Source organism: Pteronotus mesoamericanus, unplaced genomic scaffold (assembly GCF_021234165.1).
Source record: "Pteronotus mesoamericanus isolate MK-2021 breed Mesoamerican mustached bat unplaced genomic scaffold, CSHL_Meso_final contig_221, whole genome shotgun sequence".
NCBI lineage: Eukaryota > Metazoa > Chordata > Mammalia > Chiroptera > Mormoopidae > Pteronotus > Pteronotus mesoamericanus.
This window is the reverse complement of record NW_026555092.1, coordinates 17,306,108-17,316,039: the sequence shown is the minus strand read 5'-3', so window position 1 is coordinate 17,316,039 and position 9,932 is coordinate 17,306,108. Positions and strand designations below refer to the sequence as shown.

Genomic DNA, 9,932 nt, shown 5'->3' with positions numbered 1-9,932 from the left:
AATGGAGATTTTTAAGAAGCAGAAAATGTATGCAAAATAAACATGCTTTGTAAACTGTCAAGTGCCATACAATGTTAAGGATCATTTGAGAAGTCTTCTGTTATAGTTGGGAAAACATACAGGTTTTGGATTTGGGCAGAAGTAGGTTTAGTTCCTGACCTTGCCATTTACTTGCCCCGTAACCTTGGATAAGTCATTTTCTGTCAGCCCGTTTTTGCAACTGTCACATGTGCATAACGCTACCTTCACAGGGTTGTTGTTGAGAATTCAATAGGATGAAGTGTGTAAAGTTCCTGGGTGGGTAGCGGGGTCCCCTATAATAGGTCAGGTTATGGTGGATGTCAGTTCCAAGTCTGGTGCCACAGTCACCTTCTCCCAATTGGCTACATGTGAAGATGGCCCTTCACGCCAGAGGAGCAGGACCACAGAGTGGCAGGAAGTAGAGAGGGATCTTTTGTATTTATTGGAGGAAATCTGGGTGAACACTAAACTTCTACATAGAAGACACTAAAACTTGCACTGTGGGAACAGGCCTAAACCAGGGCAAGAAGCTGGGAATGACCCCTGCTAAGTTGCCCCAGACTTGGACACTAAATTATTGCTGCTAAGGGCAAAGACTCTCATTATGGGTTCATCTTATCTCACCCCTCACGCCCTACTCCCTCCAATTGTCATTTCTCCTAGATACAGAGTAAGTGCTCACTCAATAATTTAAAGTTGAAAAGGTTGGCACTAACTTCGTATAGAGCAAACAGTCCAGGGCCCCATAAAGAGGCCATACTAGCTCCCAGCCCCAGGCAATCTCTTGGTCCCAGGTAAGACCCCTAAGTGGCTGCTTCTTCAGAGCTGGCAAGGTGAATGTAGTGAAGAATATCTGTGAGTTCACCTTCCTTCACTTCTGTTTCCTCATCTTATTCCCTTGAGGGTCGCTGTGACAACTAAATGAAATTAAGAATATAAATGTGACCAGTAGAATCTATGGCATACAGAGGATGCTCAATTAATGTCACTTTCTTCCCTTTCTCCTTCCTCCTCAAAGGCCAGGGACTCAGCCTGCCTTCCATTGCTTTTCGGAGCAGCCACCATTGTTTCCTTCTTGAAATTCAACTTTCTTCCAGAGCAGCTGCAGAGAGACCACATCCCCAGCACCCCACTTCTTTGATGCCGCAAATAAGTACACAGGTCCTTTGCATTGAAGGATTTTACTGCTAATCACTCAAACAGATGCAGGGTTGGGGTGGGGATAACAAGTCACACACAGGTGGCAGTGTGAAGGTCCCTGGATCACAGCTCCCTGAGGGCTTCCCTTTCATTTCTAAGGCAGGGCCTCGGACCTCTTTTCCAGAGCAAGGAGGCCCCATCCTTTGGGAAGACTGCTCGTCCCAGCCCAGCTGGGGCACAGCAGATGGGAACTTAAGCAGGCCACCGCACTGTGCCCTAAGCAGTTCACACACGGTTTGGAGGATCTTCAGACAGTGATGCCCAGTGCATAGGTACTTCCTCAAAGGCCAGGAATCCTGGCCCTAATGAAATGAGCATGTACAAATCATATCCTATTTCTCTTTCACCCCAAGGAGATGAAGCCAAGACCAGACCTTCTGACTTTCCAAGGCAAGAAACTGTCTTGGAAAGCGGAAAGAACTTTTACTGAGTCTCTTCTCAGGGCATCCTGAAGATCCTGGCTTCAGAGGCAACAGGAAACCATTCTCTAAAGTGGGGTGAAGGGGTTGAGGTCAAGGAGGCAGCAGCAGATCCTAAAGATCTTTCTACACTCCCAGTGGGTCTCTCACTCTCTCTCCCTCACTCTCCTTCAGCTGGCATCTTTCCCAGCCTGCTCGCCCATGTGCGTTTTCTGGTGGCGGATAAGGTTGGAGCTCCGGGAGAAGTGTTTCCCACACAGAGTGCACCGGTAGGGCTTCTCCCCTCTGTGGGTCCTCTGGTGGGCTCCAAAGTTGGAGATATCGCTGAAGGTCCGCCCACACTCGGCGCACTCGTAAGGCCTCTCACCTGTGTGGGTGCGGTGGTGCACCCCAAAGCTGGAGCTGTTGCTGAAGCTCTTCCCACACTCACAGCAGATGTAGGGCGCGGGCTCAAGATGGGTCCGGTGATGCACGGCCAGCGTGGCACTCTGGCTGAAGCTCTTGCCACAGATGTCACAGCGGTATGGCCGCTTGCCCAGGTGATCTTGCTGGTGCGTGGTGAGATCTGAGCGCCGCCGAAAGCTCTCCTGACACTTGGGACATTTGTAGTGCTTCTCTTCCAGGTGGATCCGCTCGTGCCGGATGCGGTTGGAGCTTCTCGAGAAGCTCTTGCCACATTCAGAACATTTGTAAGGTTTCTCGCCTGTGTGGATCCGCTGGTGCGTTCTCAGGTTGGAGGTATTATTGAAGGTTTTGCCACACTGGGCACATACAAAGGGCTTCTCGTCAGCCTCAGGCCTTGGCTGAGCAATGGGGTCCCCTGGCTCTCCAGTGGGTACAGTGACTCTCTGCCATGGCTTTTTTGGATGGATCCCTTGTGGCCCCTCTGACTGGCTCTCTTGCCCACGCTCTGTCTCCCCAGCTGGAATCCGAAAACCCTCTGAGTCATCCACTCTCCAAGGCTTACCCCGCTCCCCTTCCTCAGGCAGGTGCTGCTCTGGATCCTGCTCCTTTTCACTGCCCATCTCCGAACCCTGGGAATGAACACAAATGGCCAACACCTTTATTCCTTGGGTCGGGCCACGCTACAGGGAATCATCTCTTCTGTCTGAAGGGATGTACATCTCCCCCACGGAACCAGCCATCAGAAGTAACCTCAAGTAATGGGAATAACTGCCTAGAGTGCCTTTACTGACTAACTTTCAAGTGAACAAACGTCCAGATATTTAAAGTGACCAAACCAGAATAAAAAGAAGGCACCGTTTTGTCCACCGCCGCCACCACCAAGTATTTGTGCGATCTGAATAATATCATTTTTATTATACCACTAAACAATAACGGTCTAGACTATAATTTATGTGCAAGTAAAGGAGCTTCCATTTTAGAATGAGATCAGTTTTTCTGCCCAACTCTAAGTTAACTGAAACTCCTTTTATCTTTAATATTTTTTGAAACAACCTTCTTTAACAGTATTCATCTAGTTGCCTGCTTTCAAAATGAACATAACAGGACCTCTGACTCTGGAGGCTCCCCTAGTTGTTTACAAGGCGAGCTTTGAAGCTTTTTAAGTGCTGTACCACCCTTGGCCTCCCTTCTTCTCCCCTTCCCTCCCCTCCCCTTCCCTTCCTAGGACCGCACCATATTCCAGCAACTAAAGAGTTTACACCTGAGACCTCCTGCAGGGCACTCAGGCTGTGTCAGTTCTGACTGGTTGGTACACATTTCCACTCTCAAACACCACATACAGCACATGCACACACACACATACGGACACCACATGCACAACCCTCCCCACACACCAGACGCACCCAGCCACATTCTCACACCACAAGCACGTACCACACTGAGTCACACAGACATAGCCACCCCCAGACACATACACACACTCACACCACACTCTCACAGCACATAGCCACATGCATGTATATCAAATACACCATACACAACCCTTCCAACATACAGCCACATACATGGGTACACAATCACACAGCATACACACACAGCTATACTCACACCACATGCAATCTCATACACACACACGGCCACACACTCACATGCTGCATACGCACCCAGGCACAGACACACAAACCCCCCCACACACACACAGTTACACACACACAGTGCCTAGCACTGTGTCTACTTATGCAAATATCAGTAAATGCTTGCTAAGCTGCACACTTTCAGGTCCTACAGCCAAGGGCAGGGAACGAGGAGAAAACAAAAGTACTTCTGTTAAGAGGAGAGTCTGGCGTTTCCTCTAGACCTTGAAGAAATAACATGTCAAAAGGCAGAGGGGGCTCCAAAAGATACCATACAGAGTGACATGAACAAAGGGATGAGGGAGGGAGGCACAGACAGTGATAGGACACTGATGATAGAAAATGAATGACTGTTACTTCCTTCAAGTCAGCAAGTGTTATGGGAAAAGAGCAACAGAAAGTACTGGAAGGGGCACCGACTACATTGAGGGTTGGATCCAATGGTGACACATACTGTCTTTATAACACTGCAAATTATTCAGCTACTCTGAGCCTCAACTCCCACATCACTAGAATCGTGATCACCTACCTACACTGCAGGGCTTTGCGTTAGAGAAAATGCCTGTAATACGCTCAGTGTACTGTGTGGCACTTACTAGTCATTCAGTGAATGACAGCTGCTGTTACAATTGTTAAAGACGCTATTTCCTAGACCCGTCGAGAATATAAGAATAAAAAGATCCCTTAAGTGATCTTATTAGGAAAAACAATTTTTTTAATTAAAAAATGGTACAAGACATATATAACCTAAACTGTGAAATAGGGATAGAGCCTCAAATCTTTAAGAAGTGGGGTCATAAAACTTTTTCTGTAAAGGGCCAGAGAGTAAATATTTAGTAAATATTTGGGGCCATAGGACTCTGAGTTGAGTAACTACAACAGAGTTACTGCTGTTGTATTGTAAAAGCAGCCATAGACAATACATAAGCAAATGTGGCTGTATTGTAATAAAACTTTATTTAAAACAAAAAGAGGCAAGCAATAGTTTACCAATCTTTGTTAGAAAGTGTTTCTTGAGGAATCTAGCTAAGCAGTGTTTAAAATAGGCTCGTTTCACTTTCAAATATGCAACTAAACATTAGAAAGTTTATTCCTTGACACTTATTCACTGTTTCCTGACCACCCTTTTAAAAATGAGAACCCCCTCCCACACTCTCCGTCCTTCCACCTCACAGCACTTCTCACCTTCTAACATTGCATTTATTTACATGTCTCTCATTTATTACGTCTCCTCCTGCTGAAACATAAGTCCCATGAGGGCCGGGGTCTTTGTTTTATTCACTAATGTAACTTCAGCTCCTGGAGTAGTGGCGGTCGATCCCAAAGGAGAGCAGATCCCTGATCAGTATTTGTTGAGTGAGTTGCACAAATGAAGGCCAGGCCTGTCTGCAGACGCACGTCGCGCCTGTGTCCGCGTTCGCCCACCATTCCTCAGCAATCTCTTCATCCCTGCCCACGTCCTCCTTCATGCTCCTGCAGAATCTCGTACTTGCTTTTACTGGGATTTGCAATTATCCCATTACATGTCTGTTTCCACTCGTAGTTTATAAGCCACTTGAGGGTAAGGACTGGGTCCTTTGGGTAATCTCTCCCCAGCCCAAGGCCCAGTGCTCAAATGTTTTTAGATGTATGAGTGAATGTGATCTTAACTCACTCCTTGCCCCTGCCCGCCCCACTTAGGGCTCCATGCATTGAGCTCCACAGCCTCCACTTGCTTCCAATCCTGCTACTCTGAGAACATGCACTTTACTAAGTGCTGACTCTACCTAGGTCTGAATGCTAGGTCAAAATAAGAGCAAAAAAGATTTAAACTACCCTCAAACAGTTTATGGTACAGTACAGTGAAACAGGCTGTGAACTCCAGAAACTCTTGTACAATAGAAGGTTAAGTTCCAGGGGAACAGGGGCTATGCCTTAGTCACTGTTGTACCCACTCCTCAGCGCCTCATACAGAAGCGGGCACACTATACAGGAACCAATAATAAGAGTTAACATTTTAAAGCTCAAACCAAGTGCTAGGCCCTGGACTAAGCACTATATATGAATCATCTCATTTCATTCTCACAACTATGTTAGGGATGAGGAAACTGAGGCTCAGAGTAATTGTAATTTGCCCAAGGGCACCCAGCGAGTGAGTGGCAGAACTGGGACCTGTGCCCACCACTCCAAAGCCAGTGCTTTTATGCACCACACTAGTGTTGGAGGGAGAAAAAGGGAGGGAGAGAGGAAAGGAGGGAAGGAGAGGGAGAAGGAGGGAAGGAGAGAGGGAGGGAAGGAAGATGAGAGGCAGGGAGGAAAGGAGAGAAGAAAAAACAGTGCCACAGGATTTCACACCTGCATATCTCCCTGAAGAGATCAAGCATGAGCAGCTTCATGGAAAAGGTGGTATTCCGCCTAGGACCTGCAGAATGGGTGACCAAGATCGGGACTCACAGAGATGGGGAACCCACTATCTACTGAGAAGCCAGTAGCAGGTAAAGCACAGAGGCACTTTCACATTTCAGAGATTTGGGGAAGAAAGGGGCCCATCCAGCTTGTCTTCCCGGGAGGCTTGGAGGTACAAGGAGGACCAAGGGTGGAAGGGATTCTGACAGCAGAGGAGGAGCCAGGTCTTGGTAAGAGCCAAGGAGACGGGCTGGTCAGATGCTGCTGCAGACCAAAGGCCTAGGCTAGAGGGAAGAGACCAAGCTGGAAGTTGGTCTGAAGGGCCAAAGTCTGGATTCTTTAGGGTCAAGTCAGGAACTGGGGGAAGGAAGGGGTAGAGAAGCTTGGAAAGACCAAAGAAGATGGAACTGTACAGGGTAAACTGGACAACGGGTCAGAGATAGAGGGGGATCAAAGGAGTCAGAGGGTCAGAGAAGATGGTCAAGAGACAGGGCGCAAACGCTGCAGTCAGAGGTGCGAGGGGACGGGGCCCTAGAGACTGGGCTGTGTGTTGTGGGCAGGGAAGAAGCCCAGGGCGGAGTTCGAGGGTACGAGCGTTCTGGAGGACAGGAGCTGGGTTCAGAGATGCGGACGGACTTGGGCCGGAGGGGTGAGAGAGGAGCGGCTGACCCCAAAGGTATGGTCAGTGGCAGGGGGGCAGGAGTACTCAAGGGCTAACAGAAGGGCCGGGGTTTAAGGACTGGAGCCAGTAGCCTGGCGCGTGGGCCGGGGAAGGTGGACAGGGGTCGGGATCACAGGGCCCCATTTGCCCCTACACTGAGTCCGGGGAGCGAAGCCACAACCTCCGGCTCCCCGGAGAGATGGAAGGAGCCATGCTCAGAGCCCCCGCGAAAACATGTCCGCCTCCCCCGTGTCCCCGGGCCCAACCTGCACGCACCTCGCTCCCGCCGCTCGGTCAGGGACAGCGCTGCCTCGGTGGGCCGGGGGAGGAGCCGGAGCCGGAACCCAGAAAGGACCCACCCTGACTTTCCAGGATTGGTTGCTGAGAACTGTCTTTCTTTTCCAATGGTTGTACTAGCTGCCACACCGCAAGAAACCCGAGCGGGACCGCCAATAAGCTTTGGACTCGGCGGTGGCCTGCTGGGAGTTGTAGTCCTGAGGAAAACTGTAGACTCGACGATGAAAGGTGCCAAGTTTGGAGCCCAGCGGTGGACAGTGGGTTTTCTCCTAAGGTCGTCAGATTTCCTCCTGCGCTTTGGCGTTAAAAGCCCAATGCACCGGGCCACTGGTCTGGGAAGTTGTAGAATATGTAGAGCTGACCTACATGACCTCCATGAGTTGGTGACTTGCCAGTTCTGTAGACATCCCGCAAAGCCTGGAGTCCCGAGCCTCAGTCGAGGTTCGTAAAGGTTGATAATTTAAAATCAGACTGTTGGCCTGGAAGGGAGTTTAAAGGTCAACTAACCCAATCCACTTTGAGAAGCTAAAGGTTCCCTGTCCTAAGACCACCTCTGGGTCTTCTAACACCCTTGCAGAGGGATTTTTCCGAGTCCGATGTAGTGAAACCTGGCTGTTGTTCATCAATCCTGATGGAACAAGACCACTAACGTACTGTATAGCGAGGATTAGGATTTTTTTTTTCAGGTTTCACTTTTAAAAGAAAAAAGCCAAAATGTATAATATAAGTAGGCTAAACGAACAGGCTTCTCATATCTGCACGGTATTTCAGTGCAAAGAGTATTGTCTTCAGAGCTAGATAAATCAGATTTATAATCCCAGTTCTAGCACCTAGCTATTTTGGAGCAGCGTTTTCCTCCCCTTTAAAATTCCTGGCAGAATTGTTGTAAGGATATGTCAAGCTTCTGCCTCCACAAAAGTCAGGTTTCTTTCCTGCTGGTAAATTCTCTTGGGTGAAGCCAGTGTAAACAATGTTAGTTTTAAGACTGAATATTCAGGAAACTAAGTTTGAAACTGAATATGGATTAGTGAAATATAAATACCCCACACGCGCTATTAGTTTATAAATCGATTTAAATAAAATGCTGGGAAGGTAGACTCAAATAAAAGTGGCTTTATTTTCAACTGTGATTAAAGCTTCCTTGGGCAGATTTAAGGCCGTTTGGAAACCAATCCCATAATGCATTTTTCTCTCATTGTCCCAAAGACTTTTCCTGCAACTCCTCATTCACGATGAAAATAACAACAATGAACACCGAACTTTTATTTAAGAAATATACAAAAGCAAATAAAATATTCTACTCAAGCATTGCAGTAGTTAATTTTATGTGTCAACTTGACTAGGCCACTGGGTGCCCAGATAGTTGGTCAAATATTCTAGATGTTTCTGCAAGAGTATTTTTGGATGAGAAGATTAACATTTAAATCATTAGCTTAAGTAAAGTAGATTGCCCTCCCTAAAATGGGTGGGCCTTATCTAATCAGTTAAAGACCCGAATAGAACCAAAAAGCTGACCCTTCCTTCCCCTAGTGAAATTCCTTCAGACTGGGACAACCACTTTTTCCTACCTTCAGGCTCAAACTGAAATATCAGTTCTCTCTGGGTCTCAAGCTTGTCAGCCTTCAAACTGGAATCACACCATAGGCTCTCCCTAGTCTTGGGCCTCCAGACTTCAACAGGAACTAAATCCTTGACTCCCCTGGGTCTCTCCAACCTGCTGACTAACCCTGTAGAAATTGGGACTAGCCAGCCTCCATAATCACATGAGCCAATTTCTTATTCTCTCTCTCTTTCTGTGTGTGTGTGTGTGTGTGTGTGTGTGTGTGTATTCTTTTCTAGGAAGAACCCTGACTAGTATGGGCACTAACAGAGTTAAAAGAGAGAACTTTTGACAGAAAGAACCAAGTACCCATCTGCAAACCCATCTGATAGCTCATCTCTCCAAAAAGAGGCCAGACCACATATGTAGTATGACTTGAAAGAGACTAGACTTCTTTCTGCAATCCACACCAAAAAAATCAGATTCATTATTTTATCCTCACACCTGGTCTATCAAATTCCTATTTGAAATCATTACTCTCTGACCTAAGGTAAGAGTCTGCTACACAAATAGTCAAGTCTTCCAGAATAATGTCTTAGGAGAAAAAAGTGACTGCATTGGTAGTTAAAACTGCCACTTTTCTAGCTGGGCCTCTCTAAATCTCAGGAGGATATTCCAAAGGGCCAAGGCAACAGACTGACTCATCCATAGCTGTCTTCTCAAGGCCACACACAGCAGGCCTGCTGTTTGAAGTTGTGCTTCCCAGCTCCCTGATTGTGCTCCTGAGGTTTTTCAGGAGTCCAGCTACCACATTTAAAGTCCCTGTGCTTTTTCTGGCTGAGTAGTTCCGTTAGTTGGAGTGTCATCCCGTACACCAAAAGGTTGCTGGTTCAATTCCCCGTCAGGGCACATACCAAGGTAGTGGGTTCAATCCCTGGTCAGGGCACTTACAGGAGGCAAGCAATCGATGTTGCTCTCTCTCCCTTCCTCTCTCTCTAAAATCAATACACATATCCTTGGATGAGGATTAAAAATAAATAAAATAAAATAAAATAAAAAAGTCCCTATACCTGGTTATCACTAATAAGTAAATTAGCTTTGGAAACATGTACATTAGCTCTGGATATGACCAAATTATGCTGTAAACAGCATCAAGGAAATAGAAAAGGATAGTGTGTTTCAGCCCTGCCCACCCCCACTGCCCCACCCTATAGTCCAAAAGGATGAAGGAAGAATGTGTGACCCAAAATATGTTTACTTTTAAAAAGCTGGCACTGAGGGCTTAGAGCCTGAACTGAGAGAGAGAGAGAGAGAGAGAGAGAGAGAGAGAGAGCGATTCTTGACAGAATAAGTCAGGGACTGGGCTTGGT

General features: G+C 47.3%; 1 protein-coding gene across 2 annotated transcripts; it reads right to left on the bottom strand.

The window, feature by feature from the left end:
• Positions 1–1,029: 1,029 nt before the first annotated feature.
• On the bottom strand, positions 1,030–7,046 carry ZNF691 (zinc finger protein 691). Of its 2 annotated transcripts, none has more exons than XM_054571599.1 (2): positions 7,002–7,046; positions 1,030–2,674 (listed from the first exon to the last, which is right to left on the bottom strand). In XM_054571599.1, exon 2 carries the CDS (start codon positions 2,663–2,665, stop codon positions 1,811–1,813), a length of 855 nt encoding a protein of 284 aa, XP_054427574.1. In that variant the 5' UTR covers positions 2,666–2,674; positions 7,002–7,046; the 3' UTR covers positions 1,030–1,810. The 2 variants fall into 2 exon arrangements, with proteins under 2 accessions (XP_054427574.1, XP_054427575.1); XM_054571600.1 differs by having other exon boundaries at positions 6,992–7,017.
• Between the last annotated feature and the right edge of the window lie 2,886 nt (positions 7,047–9,932).

Bases quoted from the DNA above. Each gene is read 5' to 3' on its own strand.
- ZNF691 (XM_054571599.1), bottom strand. From the start codon at position 2,665: ATGGGCAGTGAAAAGGAGCAGGATCCAGAGCAGCACCTGCCTGAGGAA.